The following is a 26,673-nucleotide window of genomic DNA, read 5'->3' as shown; positions in this document are numbered from 1 at the left end:
CCCCCCCCACTCCTCCCCTGCCTAGCCCATCTCAATCTGCATCTCAAAGCCCTGAAGAAAGGAAGCTCTGACTCTGCAAACACCCAGATGGTGCTAGGAGCTGGTAGGAGCTAAAATACTCTAACAAAAGGAATAAACAAACCAACTTTATTAACAAAGAATCACTTTCAACCCAAAAGTAAATTCTCTGATTTTCTACCACTATATAGTTCCTTCAAACATCTTGCCAGTAAACAATAAACAGCCATTTTATGCTCTCCTGCCCTAAAAATTCAATTGCCTCCCCCTCAACTCATCTCATCATAAAACAATAAAGCTCAATCCCTGAGAATTGTCATGCCAGGAAAAAAAATTCTTCAATCAAATCTTCAAATTCTCAAAATCTTCAGTCAGAAGATCCAAGCAGCAATCCCTGATTTATATGCAAAGACACTATAAATGATTTTGATAAATACACCAAATGTCAAACCTGCAAAAATGCTGCACACCATCCTTGCCTAAACATAACTGACCATATAGTCACCTTTCTCCATGGACACTCTTCATTCTTCTACCTCTGTTCTACCTGTGCCCCAAAATTAGAGACCCTCAATAGCATTTCTGAAGATATCAATACAGTGAAAACAAAATTAGATATCCTCAATAGCATTTCTGAAGATATCAATACATTGAAAACAACCTCCAAAACATATCAAACATTCATTGAAAACACAGAACCACGCCTACTATCCATGGAAAAAGATATCCATGCACTATTAAACGCTAAACCTTCAAACCCAATTTCTTCTACCACTCCACCACCCATAACACAAAGACAGTCCAATTCTTCTCCTGACATCTCTACTCTTGTCAAAGATGCAATGGAGAGAGAACAAAAACGCCAAAATGCCATCCTCTTCAGCCTTGAAGAAAATGACGAACCTGATATAACAAAAATACAGAACATTATCTGTCAACAACAATCACTCTCTCAGTCATTCACCCCAGAAAATATATTAGAAGTTTCCAGAAATGGACCAGAGCACAAGTTCAGTGATGGCACAGTGGCACCACGATTCTGCAAAGTTGTCTGCAAAAATGAACCTGCAAAACAGCTTTTTATCAAAACCATTAACCACATAGCCAGAAACAACATCAGTTTCAACAAACTCAAATCCAGAGCAGACCTTTCGCTACTTCAACGCATCTGCTCCCGTGAACTAAGGGTGGAACTAAAGAGACGCCTTGACCTAGGTGAAACTAACTTATACATCGACTATCGCACAGAATGCATCAAATCCAGGACCCACAATCCTCCCTACATCTTACAGCCTAACATCTCTCATCAACCACCCTACTTCTTCCAACCGACCATCTCACAACAACAACTTGACACATACCAACCAGAACTACAACAACAAAACAAAATATCATCCCTAACACCACAAACAAAGACTAGGAAAGCACGCCCTTTACTACCTCTAAGCAACCCAAACCCTACTCCCAACACAAAACCAATCTCAAATGCAAATTATTAAATGCTAGAAGTATAATCAATAAGATGTCAGAATTCTTCCTCCTTCTTGACTTGTCAGTCTTTGATATTATCTTTGTCTGTGAAACATGGCTTAATGCATCCTACCCAGACTCCATTATTCCAACAAGGAACTATCTTGTCTCTCATTATGACTGTGAATCCCGCAGAGGAGGTGGGGTAGCTATATTTTACAAAAAATCTCTAACATTAAAAACATCAAAGTTGCGCAGGATCTATTCCTCCATGAAACTATTGTCTGTGATCTATCCCTAAATACTACAATTTGCTTCTTAGTCTGCTACAGAGCTCCTGACTATGACATCGCACAGGCAAGCAAATTATCAGCTCTACTAACATGGGCTACCCACTGCCCACACCCCATCATCTTCCTTGGTGACCTCAACCTACCACATATTAACTGTACATTAAATGAATGTAGCACCGAACCTATCCACTCTACTCTACATAACACAGTCACCAGTCTGGGACTTGACCAACTAGTAAGTGGCAATACTAGATTAGATAACTGTCTGGATCTCATCTTCTGCAACAGCAAAAGTGCAATATATGGCTTAGAAATAAAAGAACCTTTTTCCGACAGTGACCACAGCATGATAAACCTCAGTCTCAAACTAAGCCATACTAAGATCCACCCAAATAACACGACTCCAAAATTCAACTTCAAAAAAGTGAACTACGAAGTCATTGATGCCCATCTTTCAACATTAAACTGGCAAACTTTATGCTCTAATTGCAACTCTACGGATGACCTCTACAACACATTCTGGCTTGAGATGAAAATAATCACCAGAGTTTACGTACCATTTGCATCTGCCTCAACCAAGAAAAATAACCTCCCCATCTCAATAAGAAAATTACAATAAAAAGAAATATCTCTGGCGTAAAAACAAAAAAGGACAAGTAGTAAACTTCAAAAGCCGTTATAAAAGCATATGCAATCAAATAAAAACAGAATGTCTCAACTACCACAGCATACAAGAGGAAAACCTTCTACGCACCAAATCCAATTGTGCCTTCTACAACTTTGTCAACAACAAACTCAAGGACTCTAGACCTATCTCTCCTCTCAAAGGACCCAACAACAAAGATGAATACCATGATGATTCATCCAAAGCTAACCTTCTCAATTCATTCTTTGGCTCTGTCTTTGTCAACAGCAACAGCTCATCCCCCAAATTCATCACTTGCACCTCAAACACTCTCAATGACCTAACCCAATTAGGCATCACTGAAGAACAAGTCGAAAAAGCATTACATGACCTTAAACCTTCCCTATCAGTTGGACCAGATGGTCTATGTGCATACTTTCTAAAAAAGCTCTCTTCTGCTATAGCTAGACCACTAAGCATAATTTTTGAAAAATCCTTCAGTACCAGCACACTTCCTAAGATATGGTCAAAAGCAATGGTCATCCCCGTCTTCAAAAATGGAGACACCTATCTTGTCGATAACTACAGACCAATATCACTATGCTGCATCCCATGTAAAGTTATGGAATCAATTATAAACCAATCAATTAGTCTTCACCTAGAAACTAATAATCTGCTCTCTAACAAACAATTTGGATTCAGAAAAAAACTATCCTGCAATCTACAGCTCCTTCACTGCAAAATCATATGGACAACTCATGTTGATCAAGGAAAATCTATAGATGCAATTTATATCGACTTCTCCAAAGCCTTTGATTCAGTGGTCCATGACAAACTACTTCAAAAACTCAAATCCTATGGCATATCAGGATCCCTCCAAAGCTGGATTACTGCATTTCTGTCTAACAGACAAGTGGTCAAAATAGGAAGCTCCATATCCACACCTGTCCCTGTTAAAAGCGGTGTCCCCCAAGGTAGCGTACTGGGATCTACACTCTTCATTCTCTACATAACGAACTTTGCGATCTCATCACAAGCAACTGTGTTCTTTTTGCAGATGATGTAAAACTCTACAACATCACTGATAACACAACTACTCTACAAAAAGACCTAGACTCAGTTTCTGACTGGTCCAACACATGGCAACTCCAAATCTCAACCTGCAAATGCTCTGTTCTATACATCAGCAAAAAGAATCAGAGCTTCAAATACAAACTTAATAAACAAATTATCACAGATAATCCCCACTCGGTCAAGGACCTCGGGATACTAATAACTAAAGATCTAAGTGCCAAAGCCCACTGCAACAACATCGCTAAGAAGGCCTCAAGAGTTGCTAATCTAATCCTACATAGCTTCTGCTCTGGAAATCTCACACTACTTATGAGAGCTTACAAAACTTTCTCCAGACCCATCCTCGAATACAGCTCATCTGTTTGGAACCCATATCACATCTCAAACATTAACACACTTGAAAATTTTCAAAGATACTTCACAAGAGAAGCCCTTCATTCCTTCACTCGAAACAGAATACCCTACGAAACTAGACTTACTATCCTGGGTCTTGAAAGCTTAGAACTACGATGCCTTAAACATGATCTAAGTATTGCCCACAAGATGATATGTTGCAATGTCCTGCCTGTCAAAGACTACTTCAGCTTCAACCACAACAGCACAAGAGCACACAACAGATTCAATCTCATTTACCTATATTGTCCCTTATTTATCTGAGTATGAACCAAAATTGAAGACCATTTTATCATACAATCCTTACTAGTTCCTTTTCAGTTTCAATTTTTAACAAAAGTGTATACAATTTTGTAATCATATGTCTATCATTAATACATAGTTCATTTTCAAATTCAGTCTTCTGTTGTTCAGTTCCAATTAACTTTTTATCTAAATCTTTCTCTTAATTGTTCATATGAAAACTATTGAAAATTGTATCACTGTGCAATCAGTTTTTCTCTGAACTTAATATCATTTTCTCCATCATCCTATATTAATAAATCTTATACAACAGTATAATTATAGCAGTCGGTGTGTTTTTTGTGGAGTGTTACTGTGGCTCTTACCCAATAATGGAAAGAAAAGTAAAGATTTTATGTACTGATACCTTGTGTTTTTATTTAAAAACTCTACTGAAAGCTCTGCTTGTTTATCCTGTTTAAAATTTAAATCCAAGTACACATTGTGGATAGCAAAAGACTCTAATAGCATAGAAAAATGCAATGGGAGGAAGGAGCAAGAGCAATTGAAAGATAAGAAAGTGTGGGTGGTTGCTGGAGTTTATATAAATTTGACTGCAGCATCTATCAGAATGAAGAGTTAGAGTTGTCTCATTTTCCACAGGATAAGCAGCATACCTCAGGGTTTCAGTGCTTCCAGCCAGCATGCCCCCTCAGTCAGACACCAGTGAGGCAAAAACTAAGGTTAAGCCAGGGGTTGCAGGGCTCTTCACCTGGGAGGAAGTGGGGCTCCGCACGGGTAAGGGAAACTTCAAGGATGAAAGATGGTTGGTCATCAACCGAAAGGTTTATGATGTTAGTCAGTTCTATTTGCGACATCCAGGTGGACCTCGTCTCATCAGACACTTTTCTGGACAAGATGCCACGGTGAGTCCTTGCTGAGGGGAAAGAAAACCTTGGAATGACCTGAAGGTGCACTAGCATAATTAGGAGGAAAGTATCCATTTTATTTGAAGCCATAAGGATTTTCTGACATTATAGAATTTACGTAGTCTTGATTTACAAGTATTTGTTTACAATGACCTTGAAAAAAGTAACTTACAGTCAGTCCTTAAATTTATGACTATTGCAGCATCTTCATGGTCACATGATCAAAACTGAGTACGGTATTTGGTTACTGACATATATTTATGTTTTCATTTTGATGGCATTCATATTAATTTGCCATATATATTTGCAGCATCTCACGGTCATGCGACCACCATTTTGTTATGAGCCGCCCTAAGTCTGAGGAATAGGTGGCATAGAAATATTATTATTATTATTATTATTATTATTATTATTATTATTATTATTATTATTATTATTATTATTGTTATTGTTATTATTATTATTATTATTATTATTGCTGCTGTTATTATTATTATTGTTATTATTATCATTATTATTAGTAGTAGTAGTATTGTATTATTATTATTATTAGTAGTACTAGTATTAGTAGTATTAGTAGTAGTATTTTTTATTATTAGTATTAGTAGTAGTAGTAGTATTAGCACTAATATTACTACTAGGAATTTGGGTTTGCTTAATGACCATATGATTCACTTAACTGAAGTTATTTGCTTAACAACTGTTCCTCCCAAAAATCATAAAATTGGGCATGGCTCACTTAACCATTTTGTTTTGAAACAGAAATTCTGGTCCCAATTGTGATTTTATTTATTTATTTATTTATTTAATTGGATTTGTATGCCGCCCCTCTCCGAGGACTTGGGGCGGCTCACAGCATATACAAAAACAGAACAATAATGTAATTCAATTAATACTACAATTTAAAAACAATTAAAAGAAAAAAAAATAACCAAACAATTAACTTATTAACCAAACATTCAGCAGTCATACTTAAGGCATTCAGTGGTCAGGGGAAGATCTAAAAGTCCCAAGCCTGGTGGCAAAGATGAGTTTTTAAGCTCTTTCGGAAGGCAAGGAGGGAGGGGGCAGTGTGAATCTCTGGGGGGAGTTGATTCCAGAGGGCCGGGGCTCCCATAGAGAAGGCTCTGCCCCTAGGTCCTGCCAACCAACATTGTTTGGTCGACGGGACCCTAAAAAGGCCAACTCTGTGGGACCACACCGGTCACTGGGATTCGTGCGGCAGAAGGCGGTCTCGGAGATAATCTGGTCCTGTGCCATGTAGGGCTTTATAGGTCATAACCAACACTTTGAATTGTGCCCAGAAACTAATCAGTAGCCAATGCAGTCCGCGGAGTGATGGTGAGATGTGGGCAGTTCTTGGAAGGCCCAAGACTGCTCGCGTGGCTGCATTTTGGACAAGTTGAAGTTTCCGAACACTCTTCAAAGGTAGCCCCATGTAGAGAGCATTGCAGTAGTCAAACCTCTAGGTGATAAGGGCATGAGTGACTGTGAGCAAAGACTCCTTGTCCAAATAGGGCCGCAACTGGTGCACCAGGCGAACCCGTGCAAACGCCCCCCTTGCCACAACTGAAATATGATGTTCTAAAGTTAGCTGTGGATCGAGGAGGATGCCCAAGTTGCAGACCCTCTCTGAGGGAGTCAATAATTCCCCCCCCAGGGTGATGGATGGACAGATGGACGTTTCCTTGTGAGGCAGTACCCACAGCCACTCCATCTTGTCTGGATTGAGTCTGAGCCTGTTGGCACCCATCCACACCGTGACAGCCTCCAGACACTGGCACATCACTTCCACTGCTTCACTGAGGGGACAGGGAGTGGAGATGTACAGCTGGGTGTCGTCAGTGTACTGATGGTAACTCACCCCATGCCCTTGGATGATCTCACCCAGTGGTTTCATGTAGATATTAAACAGCAGAGGGGAGAGGACTGACCCCTGAGGAACCCCACAAGGTAGAGACCTAGGAGACGACATCTCTCCCCCCCCACTAACACCGACTGCAACTGACCAGAGAGGTAGGAGGAGAACCACCGTAAAACGGTGCCTCCCACTCCCAACCACTCCAATATTAACTTTATTAAAAATTGTTGTGATTGGCAGGCAGAAGAATACCATGATCGATGGTATCGAAAGCTGCTGAGAGGTCAAGAAGCACCAGGACAGAGGATAAACCCCTGTCCCGGGCCCGCCAGAGATTATCCATCAGCATGACCAAAGCAGTTTTCGTGCTGTAGCTGGGTCTGAATCCAGATAATCAGCTTCTTCCAAGGACCGCTGGAGCTGGAGCGACACCACCTTCTCAACAACCTTCCCCATAAAGGGAAGGTTGGGGACAGGACGATAGTTATTAAATATGGCTGGGTCCAGGGAAGGCTTCTTGAGGAGGAGGCGCACAAGTGCCTCCTTGTACAGAGCTGGAAAGGATCCCTCCCTCAGTGAAGCGTTGGTAATCTCCTGGACCCAGCTCCGTGTCACCTCCCTGCTGGCCGACACCAGCCAGGAGGGACACAGGTCCAACAAACAGGTGGCGGAACTCACAGCTCCAATGGCCTTGTCCACTTCATCAGGTGTCACTAGGTCAAACTCGCTCCAAACAGATGGATTAAGACGGGCCCCTGTCACCTTGACTGACTCGTTGTCAGTCGACTCTGCACTCCAATTGGAGTCAAGGTCAGTCAGGATCTGAGCGATTTATTAAAAGCCTTGGCACTACCCTGCAAGGGTTCCCCAACTCCCCCCTGTTTAAGAAGGGAGTGAGTCACCCTAAACTGGGCGGCCGGGCAAGATTCTGCAGACGCAATCAGGCCAACATTGTATGCATGCCTTGTCAACCTGATCGCCACTTTGTAAATCTCAATATGAGCTTTTACAAGTGTTCGGTCAGACTTGGATCTGGTCTTCCTCCAACGTTCCTCAGTAAACCAAGGAGACCTCCAGGGTCTGTTGCCAGAGAGAAATCACAAAGGCGCAATTCGGTCTAGAGCCTCTGTTGCAGCCGTATTCCAGGCTGCAGCAAGCGACTCCGCCAAACTGTGGATAAGTGAATCCGGCAAAACTCCAAGCGCCCTTTGAAAACCTACTGGATCCATCAGGCATCTGGGGCGGAACCTCCTAATCGGTTCCACCTCCCTGTGGGGAAGGATTGGAGCCTTAAAATCTAGCCACAGTAAAAAATGATCTGACCATGACAATGGCAATGTTTCTAATCCCCTTAATATCAGATCATTACTCAATGGTCCCGAGAGGAAAACCATTTCGAGAGTGTGTCTCCTCTCATGGGTTGGGTCCTCAACTACTTGGGTCAGGTCCATGGTTGCCATGGTGGCCATGAACTCCTGCGCCAGCCCTGAGGATTCACCGAGTGACGGCAGGTTAAAATCCCCCAAGACAATAAGTCTGGGGGACTCCACCGCCAACCCAGCTACCTTCTCGAGCAGCACAGGCAGGGCTGTTGACACGCAGCTGGGAGGCAAGTATGTGAGCAACAAGTCCACCTGTACCCCTAGGTCCAACCTCATAAGAAGGGACTCAGAACCCGCAATCTCAGGACCAGTGAGCCTATGCAGCTTGAGGGTCTTCTTGGCTATTATTGCCACTCCTCCCCCCTTCCCTGGGGTCGCGGCTGGTGCCACACCTGAAACCCAGCTGGGCACATTTCCAAGAGAGGAACTCCCCCCTCTGGGCCCAGCCAGGTCTGCCTTCTCCTCCAGGGGTAAATCCTGGATGAGGGGAGCTTTATTTATAGCAGACCTGACATTCAGCAGCAACAGCCTGAGCCAGGGTCCAGATTTCGCTTGTCAACAGTTCCCCAGGTTGAGTCCATGGGGCCGGAACAAGGGACTGCTTTCAGGCAGTGGTCCCTTGTTCCCCGTGAATGGCCTACCCCATGTCTCCCACCATATCTGCCTCTCCCCAGCATGACTGGAATATTCAGGCCCTCCACCACCCCAAAGATAGGCACCCTCACCCCTCCTGCCTCCAGGCCGCCAGACTAGCTGCCCCTTCCATACATTTCATACATCCCAGACATCCTCTCCATCCAATCATATTCATACATTCATCTTAAAAATTGATCTCCTTAATAAATTAAAAACAAAGGTTATATCATCCATAAATATTGTCCCATCACAATCACACTCACTATCATTTACATACACATAATCAGTCACACTCCACTTCCCTTCCCACCCCTACAATAAAATAACCTTAGCAATATATCTAAAACAATTATTAAAAAGGTGTAAGATCAAATATAAAATTGTTGATTAATATCTGTACAAAGAAAGGCATATGGGACTGAAACTTAAAAATGTCTTCTATGAGAGTTCTTGTAGTTTATGTCAGAGATTATAGTCTAATGAAAAATATTGTCCAGTCTGAATGGAAAAGACTGTCTCTTGCTCTTGCTTCCCTGCCCATTGTCCATGGTCACCACAGCAGTGGGGGTTAAATGGCCAAGTGCAAAGACCATCCCAAGAGTCGCAGCAGCCCTAAAAGGAGCCCTAACAAGGAGGGTTGCTCTGGCATATTGGTTATACCGAATGCCCCAGTTGTTCTTTGGTGTCCTAGGTTTTAAATAGATGCCAGCAACCTCATCTGGAGCATCTTCCGGCTTTGTAGCCGGTACCAGCAAGTTCCCCTCCAGCACGCTCTTGAAGCCTCTGTCGGGCGCCACCCCCAGGACAACAACCACTCCCACCGCCCCCCCCCCCCAAGTGCCTCAATGTTTCTCGGCGTTTCAGGCGTCTTCTGGCTTTGTAGCTGACGCCAGCATGCTCTTGAAGCCTCTGTTGGGTGCCACCCCCTGGTTGGACAGCCCAATGCTTTGATACAATGTAAGAAAGCTCCAGTTGGAGGCTATATTACTTGGCAATTTTTTAGTACCATATGACAAAATCAGACCAAAATTTAGAAGCATTATTGGAAAGAGGACTTGGCAGGAACATGTGACCACCGATTCCCAGACATAAAAATTGTTGTGATTGGCAGGCTTCCTTTTTTCCGATTTTGTATTAATGTTTGCCTGCAGTTAAACTACTTAACTTCATTAACTTCTAGACAATGTCTATAAACTACATGTTAGGTTTGAAGGTGCTTGTGCAAAAGCATGAACACAGCTTATATTTTGCTTAAGGGACATGCATAAGTGCACCAGCATCCGTCCCTTGTCCTTATTGTTTCTTTATTTTTACTTGTTGCATGTATTTGAATATTAAGACATTTACTTGTGCCTTGTATATTAATATTATATGACTAAATAAATAAATAACCAAAATTCAATCAGGAAGACTTTCTCATTGGAAAATATATGAGTAATATTAATAGCAGAGAAATGTGATCTCTATGAAATATTGCAGGAATTTAGCTTTTTTTGGGGGGTAAATGCAGTGGAGACTGAATTCTATGAGTTTATGATTTATAATCTCTGTTGTATATTTCATAATACAATGATTTATGTACTCAGAATTTATTGAAAAGAAATATTTTGATTCAATGTTTAAATAAAGCAGTTTGAAGTAATCACACAAAAGCAATAGGAATAGAATAACAGAGTTGGAAGGGACCTTGGAGGCAGTATTGGGCTGCCCGCAGTACATCTGGGATCACTAATCTGGAAGTGGAAATGGCAAAGTGTGCATATCTGCCAATCCCCGCTGTTTGCCTCTGAGCTCCCCTGCTTGCATGCATGACAATTTGGCGATTTCTGACCTTTCTTTCCTTCTGTGCATGCACGGAAGCAAAGAACTTGGCAAAAATCACCGAAATCTTGCAGTGTGAGCATCCTCATGAGAGATTTTGGTGATTTCCACCAATTTCTTTGCTTCCACGCATGCACAGAAGCAACATCTTGTGTGGGAATGCACGCCTCCAGGACCAATCTGATAGGAAAAGGTAAGTGTGGTCCTTCCCTGCTTGGGTTCTTTTTAAATTAAGCCATCTATTATGCAACATCCAGGCATTGATAGCCTACTTGAGACCAAGACTAGCACTGATATGATCAAAACTTCTACCATTCCATTAAACCATGCTTCTGGCTATATGAAAACAAATTATACTGAGTGGAAGTATCCATACGCAGTCACTCTATGAATGTGAATAACTTCCTCAAGAATGAATACTCAGCCAGCAATGTCAATTGCCTACAAAAACATCACATCAATGCAATTCTTATTAACAAAGGATACAAAACCAGTAGGAGTTTATATGCTACAGTTGGAGGACTTTATCAGTTACACAGAATGGCTAAATGATGAAATGTAACAAGGTGGGGCGGGGGGGGGGCATGGGAAATGAAAGAAGAAACTTGAGAATTCACAGATGAGGATTTCTTGGGAGCCAGGTTACATAATCATGATGCATTAAAACCTCACTGTTTTTGTTTAGGCCTTTTGAAACCTCTTGATATATGTAAATTCAGGTATCTCACATTTTGTTTTGCTGATGAAGGTTTTTGTGTGTCAATACTTCACACCCTGGGAATCACGTGTGGCTCTACTGATCTCACTGAGTAAGAGTTTAGCTTCCTGAATGGCTGGTTTAACTCCATCATATTCTATCCTTATTGTCTGTCTGAATAAAATCAGCATGGGGGAGTCAGTTTCTTATTCTACTTCATTGGCTGGATGCTGTACTGTAGTTGTTGTCTAACTAAGGCTTTATATAGTGGTATTAGTACCTCCCTAGACCTATATTGTATCCCTCTATTAATGCAGTTTAGGATTGTATTGGCTTTTGGCTGCTGCTGCACACTGCTGGCTCATGTTCAGCTGGTTGTCTACTGAAACTCCAAGATTCTTCTCACAGTCACTGCTATTGAGTGTGGTTTCACCCAGTTTATATGTATATATTTTATTTTTCTTACCTAACTGTAGGACTTAACTTTTTTCTGCATTTAATTTCATTTTATTAGATAGGGACCAGTGTTCAAGTCTATTAAGATCAATCTGGATCTTGAACCTGTCCTCTGGTGTGTTAGTTATTCCTGCCAGCTTAGTATCATCTGCAAATTTCGTTAGTTCCCCTTCTATTCTCTCATCTAGGTCCTTTATGAAAATGTTAAAGAGTACAGGACCTAAGATGGAATCTTACGGTACCCCACTGCTTATTTCTCTCCAAATAACTTAGACCCATTGAGCACTACTCATTGAGTACAGTTAGTCATGCAGTTGTGAATTCATCTGGTGATGTAGCTGTCTATCCCACTTTTTTCTAGCTTACGGAGAAGTAGGTTGTGGTTTACTTTGTCGAATGCTTTTCTGAAGTCTAAGTATATTATGTCCTCAGTATTTCACTGGTTTACTAATTTAGTCATAGTGTTGATTAAGATTAGACTTGCTGATAAGGTAGCCTAATTCACACTCTACTATTGCTAGCATGTAGTAGATAATGAGCAATTGGCTATTCTGAGAGGCAGGGTGAATTATGGCAAAGACAGGAAAAAACCAGATCATCTCAAGAGCCCAATATTGCAAGGGAGTAAAGTCTCTATCTCTTCCATCATATAAATCAAAATAAGATTGTATAAGCCCTCAAAATGAGCCATCGTTATGGAGCTGGTTTTCTCCAAAGCTTGTTGGGGAAAAATCAGCTTTAGTCCCTAAGGAGAGACCTCATGTTGTTTCATCTTTTCACAAAAACCCCCCTCCAGAATTGATTTTAAGATGGGTGACTATACAAATGCCACAAATCAATATGTTTTACTTTATACACCTGCTTTCTTTCTGAATTTCTTAGGATGCCTTTACAGCTTTCCACAAGGATGAGGATCTGGTAAAGAAATACTTGAATTCCCTGTTAATTGGAGAACTAACACCTGATCAACCTAGCTGTGAACCCACTAAAAATGTGAGTATTTCCCAGCATTATCTTTAAATTCAGAGTGTGTCCATATGTGTCTGTCTCTGAGAGAGAATAAAATCCATGTTCATACAGACAAAATCCTGTATTACAATTAGAGCATGAGTTAGACAGAACATATCTACAAGTAGCTGCATTATACGTTCCCTTGGTGATTTGCTTAGAGTTCTTCCTCTTGCAGTACTAATTTCTGCCTGAATAACAATAAGCCATTTATCGTCTGCTAAATTAAACAATCCAAAATTAGAATATGAATATCAAATCAATATCAAAGAAAATGTTTAACACAAACTCTAGTTCTGGCACAAACTCCTAGGATGAACAGCAGTATTTTGAAGATGCTGAAATTTAGGGAGGGAAAATAAATAAATGTTAGGCCTGTGTGACCTATTAGCTTTTAATTTAGCAGCTGATTAGACTTGATGCATATTGATAAAGCTGAAAATTTGCCCATTTTTACATTAGGTAAATCAAAGCACATCAGGCCACCTTAGATGAAGGATTCTCTTTGTAAGACCATAAACCTTTATTGTTTTAAACACTTAAGACTTATTCTTTGTTTTATTTATTTACTCAATTTATACTTTACTTGTCAAATAAAGTTGAATGCACAAGAAAGTTTAAATCTATAAATGTATTTACAAGCATATCAGGGGTGGGTTCCAACTTACCTCACTGCCGGTTCGCTTTCTTCTGCACCGTGTGGCCACACCTCATGGACACACATGCTTCATGTGTGCATGCATGCATAGTGCAAACCCTCACAAAACCCATATCAAAACCAAAATGGCAATGCATGAGCAGTGTCAGAAATTCAGCTTTTGTAAACACACAGAATGAAAAAAAAAAAAAGTTAATAAGATGATGGCACTCAGTGACTGGCACCGACCAATCCAGTTTGCTGATATCATCATGATGTCACCAGTGGGTCATTACCAGTTTGGGTAAACCAGTCCAAATCGAGAGGAACCCACCCCTGAAGCATAGGTACAATAGGTCTATGTATATACATATGCATATATGTGCTAAATATGGTTCTTCATGCTTGTTTAGGAGTAAAAAAGTATCAGTTTACACTTTGAAAAGTCAAACCAAATATTATACATTCTGAGAATATATAGCATTGAAGAATGATTAGTTTGTTGTAAGAACAGATGTCTGTTACACATTTTAAATGTGAGCTAAAAGTTCCCTTGATGTGTTCTTTCTTAAACAGAGTAGCTTAACATACAGTACAGTGATCCCTCGAGTTTCGCGATCTCGATCTTTGCAAAACGCTATATCGTGATTTTTCAGAAAATATTAATTAAAAAATACTCCACTCTTCTCTCTCTCTCTTTCTTCCTCTCTCTCACTCTCTTCCTTCCTTTCTCATCTCTTTCTTTCTTTCCTTCTCTCTCTTTCTCTATCTCTCCCCCTCTTGCTCTCCCTCTTTTTCTCACTTTCCCTCTCTCGTGCACCGAGCGGCGGGCAGGCGGGCAGGCAGGCGGCGGACAAGTGGTGGGCGGACAAGCGGCGGGCGGGCAGGCAGGCGGTGGACAAGCGGCGGGCGGACAAGCGGCGGGCAGGCGGGCAGGCAGGCAGCGGACAAGCGGCGGGCGGACAAGCGGCGGGCGGACAAGCGGCGGACAAGCGGCGGGCGGACAAGCGGCGGGCGGACAAGCGGCGGGCAGGCGGGCAGGCAGGCGGCGGACAAGCGGCGGGCGGACAAGCGTGGGCGGCGGGGAAACCCCGATCTTTGGTTTCTCGCTGCTGCGGCGCTGCCGAGCAGATCAGCTGCTGGGTGGCGGAAGGAACCTTCCCTGGGTCTTCCCAGGTGCGGAAGTAAAAACACCATATGCGCATGCATGGCCATGGGAAAAAAGGGCGCGCATGCGCAGATGGTGTTTTTACTTCCGCACCACTATATTGCGAAAAATCGAGTATCGCGAGGGGTCTTGGAACGTAACCCTCGCGATACTCGAGGGATCACTGTATATCAATAAAGGGCAGTGAGCCTCATTCATGTTGTGATAATTGCTCATTCCTCTTGGGCAAAATTAGTTCATCTCATTAATTTCTTTTAACTACCTCTCATACAATTTTTGTTCTGGTTAACATGAAGATGAGGAGGCAGCAGAAAGTATTTTTTTAGATGTGCCTGCTGAAACATTGACTGGGATAAAAACAAACAGCTGGGTATAACTTTCAATGCCTTTGTGATTTCATGGAAAGGTGAAAATGCAGCAGTTATTGAACATGGATGGGTAACCAGTTATTGGGAGCACAATTAATCGTCACCATTTCTCATAGGAAATGCTGGTACATGATTTTCATGAATTACACACGACAGTGAAGAAGATGGGACTCTTGAAGTCCAGTACTCCTTTTTTTGTCTTCATGTTTCTGCATGCTTTCCTGCTGGACATGGCATCCTGGTTCATCATCTGGTACTTTGGAAAATCTTGGATGCCTTTCCTTATTGGAGTAGCAGCGTTCACTGTTGCACAGGTAACTCTGAGTTGCAGAGTATAACAGGGTGGTAGTACAGTCCTTAGCAAACTTAATTTAGTAATCTAGTAAATATTCACCACAGGTAATCTACTAATGAGTTTCTATTTCTGACCATGCAGACCAGAATCAACTGCAATTCCCATTGGTTCCATTCATTTAAAACAGAGGGGAAATCTCAATGTTAATAAAGTTTGTGGCAGAAATATGCTTGGGCTACAATGGGGGAGAGTCAGCAAATAGAATTCCCTCTTGTGTGATACATCTACACCATGCTAAAAATTACAATGCGGTTGTTGGAGATCTTTTTCTATAATTTCAACCTGCCTCACTGCTATAAATTGTAAAGGCTAACAACTATGGGGCCAGTTATCCCAACGTTTATTATAAATGGCGGCCTTGCTCTCTTAGAAATGGTTACATTCAGGGGTGGGCTGCTGCCTGGATGGGGGGGTGGGATGCAGTGGGGGTGGCAAAAATGGAACTACAACCCAGAGCACCCAATTTGCACTGAAAGATGTTGAAAGAAAATGCAGGGTGTCCTGCATAAGCCACGCCCACAGTGTGGCAGTAAACATTTTGGCAACCCTTCACTGGTTACATTTATTCTAAAAATTTGAGGATCACATCTTGTTCATATGGCTGGAGGCCTGAGATCAACACAGCAACACTGTGATGGGAATTGTTGATGGGATGGGAGTTCATGGGAATTTATTTATTTTACTTTTCTTATTTATTAAATTATTCGCCCATCTTCCCTACAAGATGGCTCTGGACAGAATGTCCACCCTGTTCCCATTATATTAAAAAGTTTCATTTAAATGTGTAGTCTTTGAAATAAAGAAAGCAAAGCAAAGCAAAGCATTCTGCAAGACATGCCCTTACTGCAGGGGCGGGTTCCTCTTACCTTCCTACCGGTGCACTGCATGCGCATCATGACATTTCTCATGTACCCACTCCTAGCATGATTTTGCCTCTGCTCATGTGCACAGGGACAATTTTCCTTCTATGCATACTCAGAGAGTTGAAAAAATCACCCAAAATTAGGGAGGGGGGGGAGATGGTGCTGCGCATGGATCTGCAAAGGCAGCACCAAAGCTGTCATGCCAAAATTGTGCTAGACACTAGCAGAGCCGCACACCAGATCGCACTGATAGAAACCCATCTCTGCCTTTGGGAAGAGTAACTGTTCCTTCTTACCCTTGTGGCAATCAATAATGTTTAGCATAAGTATTCTTGCATTTCTGTTTAAGTTTGTTTGCTAACATTGGTACTTAAATAGCTGTCATTGCATTATAAATGCAAGCACTTTCCAAATGAATGCTTAAACAAAGCAACCAGGCTAATGATGGGTTGCTCCCAGTTCACCCTGGTTCTATGAACCAGTAGTGTCAGTGGTGCCCACCCACCCAGGATGTTTCTGTCCATGTGCATAAGCATTGCATGCACGCATGCATGAACCACTACTGAGCCAGGTTTTAGAAACCAATATCTTGTTGGGGGGGGGGGAGGGAAATCATATACTGGCGTTGCTTCTTGCTTTGCAGAACCAATATGGTTTCTTTCAGTAGGAAGAATATGCTTATATTTCCTTTGCCAATGTCATCATAGCTCCTATTGTGCTTGCCAATTTACTGTAAATTCTTTTCAAATATATATTTGAAAATATGGTCGCTTACGCTGAGCAATGAGTCCTTAAAATGGAGAACTTGGCCAAAGAAAAGTCTCGTACAATTCATATTCTTCTTGCTTTCCAGATCCAATATGCATTTCTTCAGCATGATCTTGGGCATGTTTCAGTCTTCCAGAAGCCTAAATGGAACAGACTGGCTCACATTTTTGTGATGGGAATCCTTAAGGTAAGAGTTTAAAATTGAAAGTGGGTTTTCTCAAATCAACTTTATTGGAATTAAATTGTTATTGGTCACCCAGAATTGTTAGGAATGCATAAAATTATTATTATAGTTGGTCACGCAATCAGCCAGATGTTTAGGACTGGGATAGGTTCTTTAATGGTATTAAAGATGTCAAAGGATGTAAAGCAAAGTTGCCTTTTCCAATTGATTGATGGAGATTTTGTCAAGGCTAATGGTGTACAAATAGTGGTACAGATGTTTTGGGAATGGCATCCACGATGCCTGATACTGTTTGCACTAACTTTGCTTTTACCACAACCATTGTCATTTTATTTGCAGGTCTTCATTTCCATCCATTGGTTAATAACATTCTACAATCACCATAATAAAAAATCTAATTTATCGATTCTATAATCTTATATAAAGACCTTTAAAAGTAATAATTATACTGATGGTGTATCATTACAACAACAACAACAACAACAACAATAATAATAATTTATTAGACTTGTATGCCGCCCCTCTCTGAAGACTCGGGGCGGCTCACAACAGCAATAAAACAATACAATACAAATCTAATGGTTAAAACTATAACTAAAACCCCAATATCTTAAAAACAACCAATATTGTACAGCCATAACCACACATAACTCTTAATGGTCAGAGAAGGGGATACATTAGTTGCCCCATGCCTGGCAACATAGGTCTTCAGGGTCTTGCGGAAGGCGAGGAGGATGGGGGCAGTAATTTTTTACTATGAAATCAAATTTGTAAGTTATACAAATCTTATATATAATCTTATATAAAATCTTATAAGGAAGGGTAGTAATTGTTCAAATTATATATCCTTCCAACAATATTTTAAGATGCTCATTTTCAACTGCTTTTTCAATTGTATTATGTGCTACCAATTTTTCATTATTGGCACATGATAATTTTTACAGCTGTTCCAGTGAATCATTTTGGCAACTGTGTGGTTGCTTGCAATCAGTTTGTATGATCTTCTTGCATGAACTGAATATACTGTATATTCTATTGTTTATTTGGCTTTTTTTTGTATCTGCATTGTAAATCATTTGATGATTTTTCACTTCTGGCCTCAATTGCATTAATTCAAGTAGCTTGCTCTCAAGCAGCCAAAATCCAGCCTTCAGTTTTGTTTTATTTTTTAAAATGTTCCAGTTGATAAGCCATTGCCAGGTTTTATCTTTGACCCCCTTTCCCTCTATCAATGTTGTAGTAATTAACCATGTAATACTTTTCCTTGCTAGCCTTATATTCTGTCTTTATTATACTAGCTTTATATTCATATTTTGTTTCCTGTACTTTCTGTAAATTCCAATTTTTAACTTGCATCAATGCTTGTTCTTGACTATCTTTTACACAATCAACCATTACATAGTTTTCATCTTTGACAGGTTTTTTTTTTACTTGAAGTAAACTTCTGCTTCCATTTCTGTAGGAAGATATAATCTAACAATAATATTGTGGTGGTGTAATGCATAGTGAATAGTATCAGTTTTCTTGTTTTTCAGGCACAACTGTAAAGTTCAGCTTGTGTCCAATTAATTCCAGTAGTGCATTGCATCACAGGGATGGCCAAGATCACTTTGATGGCATTTCCACCAATTTTGTCTTTAGTATTTTTCTCACTCTTTGGATATGATGTTAAGTAATCACATTTTTAATTTGTCTCTTTAATGTTATCTAATTGTTAAGTGCTCAGATATTTGTAGACTTCATTCTGGTGGTTGGGACATTTGGCACTTCAGTTCCATTACTTTTTTTGATTTTACCCTACTTTAATTGTTACTATAGCACAGGAGTCCTCAAACATTTTAAACAGGGGGCCAACTCATGCTCCCTCAGACTGTTGTGGGATTGGACTGGCTTTGTGGGCATGGCTAGAATAGAATAGAATAGAATTTTTTATTGGCCAAGTGTGATTGGACACACAAGGAATTTGTCTTGGTGCATATACTCTCAGCGCACATAAAAGATAAAGATACATTTGTCAAGAATCATGTGGTACAACACTTAATGATTGTCATAGGGGTCAACTAAGTAATGAAGAAACAATCAGTATTAATAAAACTCTTAGGATACGCTAAGAGATCATATGACTAGGCACAACCAATTTAACTACACTTTACATTTAACTACAATTTAAATACACAACTCAACCCCCTAAGATTCTATCCATTAACCAATAATCTTTTTTATTCCTTCTAAAAGTCAGTTTAAGAGGGTCTGTCGGGTTAGCAGTCACTGTCCATCCATTGGGTGAAGCCACCAGTCCCTTCACTCATGAACAATGGACCCAACATCTTTCTTTTGTCCCCACAGCCATCTCAGTAGTTAACAGCACCTGGAATGGTCCTTCCAAATAGGCTGTAATTTGTATTTCTTAAAGGTTTAATCAGGACCCACTCACTGCTGTTAAAATCATGCACTTGAAAATCAAGAGGTAGAGTCTGTGCCAATAGTCCTTTGGACCTTAAATGAAAAAAACACTGGGACAATCCTTGTATATATTTTCAAAGCAAAACATCCTTCAATTCTATTCTAGGCATTCCCACACCCCAGTATAAGGTATTCCAAACATCATTTCATATGGAGAAATTCAAATATCTTTTCTTGGACTTGTCCTAATACATAATAATGCCAAAGGCAAGAATTTTGTCCACGGCAACTGTAATTGCAGAATTAACTTTTTAAAAGTATTTTTTTTAGGGTTTGGTTCAGTCATTCTACCTTACCAGAGGAACTTGGACAAAAGGCCAAATAAATTTCCCTACTTTAGCCATTAACTGTTTCATTATCTGGGCAGTGAAATCTGTACCTCTATCATTATCGATAGATTCCACCAACTCATACCTAGATATATATATATAAAAGCTTCACCCTTCCATTTTGGAAATTATTGATGATTTCTCCTACTTTACATTGAAATAGAGGCAAAACAATGATTTCCAGGTTTTGAATGGTGAGGATTGAGTTATTTAAACTAATGCACCTTTGCAACTGTCCTAACTAATTTATTGTTCTCTAGGGTGGACATGCACGTGTATTCACACAAACACATTAACTTTCCCCAATACATAGAAATAAGTTTCCACATAGTAGGCCCAAAAGTCCTGTATCAAGTATAATTATCGTATCTCTATGAAAAATTCAGATATAAACAGTGTAACTACAGGAATTAGCAGCAACACTTGGGAGTGACATAATTCTGTTATCTTGCAAAGTAAATTCACATCTCTAATGAGATAAGATTTAGATTTTCTGGTCAATCTTTATGGTCCATCTTTCTGATTATTTCTAACATAGCAGTTTTATGCTGTAATCATTATTGCAAGATGTTGAATAACTGTGACCTTTGTCCCATTAATCTAATATCATTGAAAATGGAAAGGATGGTCCCATAGTTTCACTATTTGCTCAGTTAATTTTATATTCCTATTTTTTTTAACATGCCCACAATTGAGGGAGGGGAAATGTGGGCAGGGGAAAGGAGCTAGATCAGGAATAACTTACAAGGTAACGGCTCTTCCAAAGAATAAATGAGGATTGGAATGTATGTATTCATTTCAACATTTCCAATGCAGGGTGGGCCAAAGACTTGGTGGACTGACATGCATAACCAACATCATGCCAAACCCAACTGTTTCCTGAAGGATCCTGATCTCAATATGCACCCATTTCTCTTCAGCTTAGGGAAGTCCCTCTCTGTAGAGGTAAGTACAGTTTAGGTAACCATATTGGAAAAAATAAGAATGCCTTAACATCTTGCAATCAGACATAGGCAGTCAGGGGCTTGTGAGCTGCATGCAGTGCCTTATTTCCCTTATTCATTTTCTTTTGAAGTTTCCCAAACCTCCACTTTTCCACCACTAAAATTCAGCAACATAGTACAGTAGATATTGTCAGCCATGGAGGCCATCTTTCTCTTTGAATTTTCAGGGCTGCCACACTTAGTGCAGGAGCCTGCTAGGGGGAGGTGGGAGGGGGATTACATGGAGTGGGTAAAGATATATTGCCACAACAACATTTTTTCTTTGGGAGTCAAGGATGTTCAGCCTGCACCTGGAGAGGTGTGCCTTGGAGTCAATTCCAGATGGGATGGTGGATTGATTGGACCATGTGATGAACATATGGCTGAAAGGAAAGAGACTTTGACTTTCCTTTGGGTAGGGAAAACCTGGAAGGCTCTCAGATTTGGGGTTTCCCAGATGTGCCAATATGACATCTCTAATAAAATGGAACTTTGAGGGAATGCCTGTCTTAGAGTCATATCCAGTTGGGAGCAGGGGTTGGATTGAAAAGTTTTAGCAATTGGTTCTCTGTCCAGTTGCTGGGTGGGTGTGCCCATGGGGATGTGGTCTATTGCACCATGGCAGGGAGGAAAATTTCAACCTCCCCAGGCTCCGGAGGCCTTTCACTTACCTGGCATCCAAAATGGGCTGCTTGGAGACTCTTGGGAGGGGAGGGGTAGAGTGAGCAGGGTCAGCCAGTCCTTGCAACTACCAGTTTGGTGAACCAGATGTAAAATTAACATCTGGTTCACCAGAACTGGTCCAAACTGGCTGAATCCCCAAAAATTTGTTGTTCTAATCTGTATGGTTTTTATTTGTTTGTTTGTTTGTTTGTTTATTCATTCATTCATTCATTCATTCATTCATTCATTTATTGGATTTATATGCCGCCCCTCTCCTATGTTATTCACAGTATTTATGAGCTTCCGGGAATACAAAAATATTACTGCAAATACTGCTGCATTCTTCTTCTGCTATACATAGTAAAGTTTCCTGTCCCTGTATCCAATTTTGTCCAGATGGGATCAATCAGGTCACTTCATATTTAAGGCCACAGAAACAAGCTATTTAGAAATTTATAGACAAAATCTATTTCGCAAGAATGACTTTCATGATGACAAAATTAATATTTCAAATAAGCATTCTTCACCCTCCAGGATTAATAAAGCTGCTTATTCTATTTTCAGTTTTGGTGACATCATCTTGGCATCAACTGGTGGAAAGGCAACTCTGAGCTTTCCCTGAGATTTCCACCTAAATAAAAACGAAAGCTTCACTTTCTCCCAAAACAAATAAATTACCCAATCCAGACACTGGCTGGTTACCTGCCAATTCCTTCTTCCACCTCCAGCCAATCGGGCAGTTGGAATGTTCTTGACCTCGGAATGAACTAATTTGTTTTAGTTATAAAGCCGCCCGTCAGCTCCAAACTTCTCCAGCCTGAAGCAAAGTGAAAGAACTATCCAAAAGGAAAAACTCCCACAGACAGAACAGCTTTAGGGTTGACATCTATCCTGAAGAGTGGTTTATTTTGTCCTTCACTAAATTGTGTTTTTGTTGCAGCTTGGAAAAAAGAAAAAGAAATACATGCCTTATCAGCACCAGCACAAATATTTTTGCTGTGAGTAATTCTGCCATTTTGCACCAAAAATTTAGTCCAACTCGAAATACCAGGATCAGTTCTTCCATCAACCTTAGGGATCCCATGGAGAGCCATGGTTTGAATTGTTACTATGTTTGTAAGCTACTCAGAATCACAAATTATATAAATTGGCTAGATCAGTGGAATCTTAGGAGAAAAATGGCTTAGGAGAATATAAGGGATCAAAGACTAAATTGCTTTGATAAAGTGTTCAGCTCCTGCTCCCAAATGAGTCACTCCAGATGTGAGACAAAAACTCCAAATAACCTGGAGTTGTAATCCACTATATATGAATTGTGTCGATGACGTTGAGCAAATGGCCCAGAAGATAGAGGAAATCTATAGTAATAATTCATTAGTTAGTAGGAAGTAGGAAACAGGAGAGGAAGGAGGATTCTTAGAAATGCTTATAATCTTGAGCGATTCACACATATTTGCTTTCCTTTTTTCCAGTATTGGCCCCATTAACATTCGTTGCTTTTGTGCAGTTAATCATATTTCGCTATGTCGTTCAGAAGAAAATGTGGAGTGTAAGTAATTGATGGGGGTGCAGGCACAATACTTTCTGTTATGTGGCAGTATGTATCTGGGGACAGGAACAGTGATTGCATCACCATTGCTCACCAAAAGGGAGATGCATTAAAAAGAATGAGGCATTGCCTTGATGATGAAAATACCATTCCATTTTTTTCAGATATTTTCCAGACACCAGATAGCATTAATATTTTAGGTGTGTACATTTCTACTATGCCCTCAAAACCAGCTCCCATCAGAAACAGCTCTTTCTTGGGCTACTCTGCTGCATGGCAGCTATTTATGCGCTGAGGCAGGAACTGAACAAGCTGGTTGTGTGGGTGTGACATGCTCTTTCTGAGATTTGCCTGGAGCAAGAGGGGCTGTTGCCAGAACCATCATTTGATTTTGAGGAGCCATCACTGCTCTTAAAGGAGACCAAGTCTCTTAAAAGTTGCTGAGTGGGGGAGCAACACTGCTATAAAGCACTTGAATCCCACCCAAGAAACCCCCATTGAAGGGAGCCTCAAAACCAGTTCCCATCAGAACCAGTTCAGATTTGAGACCAGGAAGAGGAATAGTGGCTCCTGCCTTGCCCATCTAGCTTTGGACAAGGGTCAGGAGACCCCAGAGGAAGCTCTTCCTTTGTGTGGGAGAGGAGGGGGGAATTTGGACAGGAGCTGTGGTGGGCACCAGCTTGCAAAACTTGACATGGCTTGCCAAGTGGGTGGGGCCAGGGGCTGCACTGCAGGGAAGGTGGGCGGAGCCTACCACCACTGGTGCTACCAGTTCTTAGAACTGGGCCAAACCAGGAGCAACTCCCACTGGTATCCGTACCTTCTGAGTGACCTCTTGGCTTCTCCAGTTCCTCTTTGCAGAAGCACCATATTTGCATTTTTGCACCATAGCAAAAGCATCCCATCCCCCCAAAGGAGGGATAGTAGCCTTAAGCTCTTCCTTGTCTTGCAGCTGGGGTCATTTGGTGCTGCTAAGTGTGGGCACGTGATCCTGTAAGAGCCTCTGCACTATGCTGGGGGGTCGCAGGAAGGCTTTTCTGCAGTTCTCACTCAGCCTTCTCCCAGATGCAATTCGACGCCTATAGCATTGGAACCAGAGGTGGGCTTCAAAAATTTGAACAACAGGTCCCTAGGTCGACATGCCCATGGCAGGCATGGCCTAGTCCTCTTGCACTGTGGTGAGGGGAGGGGTGTTTTCACCTTCCCCAGGTTCCAGAGGCTTTCATTGAGCCTCTGGGAGGGCAAAAACTCCCTCACCAGGCTCTGGAGGCCCTCCAGTGGCCAAAAAAAGGGCCTGTTTCTGGCTTTCCAGAGCATCCAGGAGGTCTGTTTTCCCTCCTCCCGGAGCCTCCATGCTAATCCTGTACTTATCTCACACCCAAAACAGGCCACATGGAGACACTGGGGAGGGGCAGGGTGGGTGGGGCCAGCCAGAGGTGGGATTTGGAGGTTCTCTGAACTGACCATAATGATAGCTACAGGTTTTCCCAAATCCAGGCAAACCTATAATAGCCCTCCCCTTGCTGGAGAAGCAGAAGCTGTGAGTGCAGCTGGCTCATTCTCGAGGCTCTGTCTGCCCCACATGGTGCTCTCTTTGCATGCACTGTCTGATAGGAAAACCTAACCCTAACTCTAAACCACCCCTCAATATGCAGATTGGCCATCAGGATGTATGGATAATTGTCCTATGTGGTGAATTGGCTGTGGCAAATTACCTGGGTGATGGGGGAGAGGAGCAAAAGGGGACAAGTCGCAGGGAATCAGCACTGGGGAAGGGACAGTCAAGGGTGGTGGTGGCATGAAGCAGATGTGACCAGGCTGTTGTACCCAATTGTCATAGATCACTGCATACTCCCATTTGTAATATTCATTGCAGGATAAATAGGATCAATGAATTGTTTTGCAGTTGTGCTATGTTACAATGCAATGTCTTAAATATGATCTTTCAGCAAGGCGTTTCCCTATTTGTTAGGCCAAGTCAGGGGTTTCAAACTTGAAACCTCATTGAGGGCCTCGTTAGTATTGTGTTTGACCTCAGGAGGCCATGATCCATGGTCTGTGGCCAGAGTGGGCAATGCCAGTTTGACATCACTCAGATCAGGGGTGCCTGTGGCTTCTGAGCTTTGTTTTTTGCTGCAACACTTTCTCAGTGAAAACAGAGCTTGAAATGGCCTGTACCGCCCATGCAAACTCTATTTTTGGCTGCAATGGCCTTTTGCAACCCTGTGCCAGCAATAACTTTAATCAAACACAATCCTGATGTGGCCCACAATGAAGTCGAGTTTGACAACCCTGATCTAGCTTAACAAACAGGGAAACACTTTGCTGAGAAATCATATTTAAGTTCTGTCCTGGAATGAATATTACAAATGGGAGCTCCATTTTCACCGGCAGATGCCACGGGCTAGTCTTTTGCTGTTTCCAGGGCAGCCCCACAGGCTAGATCTAAACACCCTGTGAGCTGCATCTGGCCTGTGAGCCTTGAGTTTGACACCCCTGAGTTAGGTGATCTGAATCATATAACATAATGTATTTTAAAGCCAACCTGTTTGCATAAAGCAATTAAGAAGCTAACAGAAGCTATATTTTCCTATTCTTTTATTCTCTTCTCTCTTTTTTTTGGCCAGGATCTTGCTCTTATTATATTCTACAATTTCCGTATGTGCCTCATGTTCATTCCTTTAATGGGATTCAAGACCTTCATGGCATATTACTGGCTTAGCAGGTAGGAACTGTGGATAATTCTCGACTGCACTGCTGCCCCCTGGGCATATAATTGATGTATAAAATGTGTGCTTGGAATGAGGGAGATTTTATGTGTGGTGCTTCATGTTCTCCATGATCTTGCTAGTCTGAAGAAGGGCAACTGCTATAATGTGTGAATCATGAATCACAAGAAAAAATGGTTAGATCCTTGATCAGATATGCAATATATTACATATATGACCTTCACACTGTAATATCTTAATACAACACCAAGCACAGCAGAAGGGAGAAAATGTTGAGGGCCGAGAGACTGCCAGGAAATATCATGTATGAATATTAGAGTAGAACGTTTTTTTTAAAGTTTCTAAAGTGTTTAAAAAAGCATTTCAGAATAAGGCAGTGGGAAACCATGTCTGTATTCCCTCTCCCACAAGAGCACCTTTATGCTCATGGAATCAACAGGAGTCAAGATTACCAAGAGGAGACTTTACATTCTCTTTCTTTCTCTTTTAAAAACCTGTTTTTGACATCAACAAAATGGTGATTCATAGACAATATGTCAACAAAGAGCCAGTTTGGGGCAGTAGTGAAGGTTTTGGCCTAGAATACAAAAGGAAGATCCAGACCTGCCTTAGTCATGCAAGCTGGCCATGACCACTCACAAACTCTCAGTTCAACATACCTCCTAAGATAGTTGATTTTATTTTATTTATTTAAATTTATTTATTTATTTGTTTGTTTATTTATTCAAA

At 41.2% G+C, this 26,673-nt stretch overlaps 2 protein-coding genes across 2 annotated transcripts in view; one reads left to right on the top strand and one right to left on the bottom strand.

Moving 5' to 3' along the window:
• The window catches only part of LOC139175661 (veficolin-1-like), a 940,898-nt gene that overhangs the window by 124,977 nt on the left and 789,248 nt on the right, over window positions 1-26,673 (bottom strand). The gene's annotated exons all lie outside the window — the stretch shown is intronic.
• The window catches only part of LOC139175608 (acyl-CoA (8-3)-desaturase-like), a 29,926-nt gene continuing 8,052 nt past the window's right edge, over window positions 4,800-26,673 (top strand). Inside the window, exons 1-8 of the mRNA XM_070766791.1 lie at window positions 4,800-5,021; window positions 12,760-12,870; window positions 15,175-15,372; window positions 17,130-17,231; window positions 20,837-20,965; window positions 22,607-22,664; window positions 23,139-23,215; window positions 25,843-25,940. Of these exons, the coding sequence (XP_070622892.1) occupies window positions 4,800-5,021; window positions 12,760-12,870; window positions 15,175-15,372; window positions 17,130-17,231; window positions 20,837-20,965; window positions 22,607-22,664; window positions 23,139-23,215; window positions 25,843-25,940 (995 nt within the window). The remainder of the gene's footprint in view (window positions 5,022-12,759; window positions 12,871-15,174; window positions 15,373-17,129; window positions 17,232-20,836; window positions 20,966-22,606; window positions 22,665-23,138; window positions 23,216-25,842; window positions 25,941-26,673) is intronic.

This window comes from Erythrolamprus reginae, chromosome 1, assembly GCF_031021105.1.
Source record: "Erythrolamprus reginae isolate rEryReg1 chromosome 1, rEryReg1.hap1, whole genome shotgun sequence".
Lineage (NCBI taxonomy): Eukaryota > Metazoa > Chordata > Lepidosauria > Squamata > Dipsadidae > Erythrolamprus > Erythrolamprus reginae.
The sequence above is the reverse complement of the archived record's forward strand: the minus strand, read 5'-3'. Positions and strand labels throughout refer to the sequence as shown.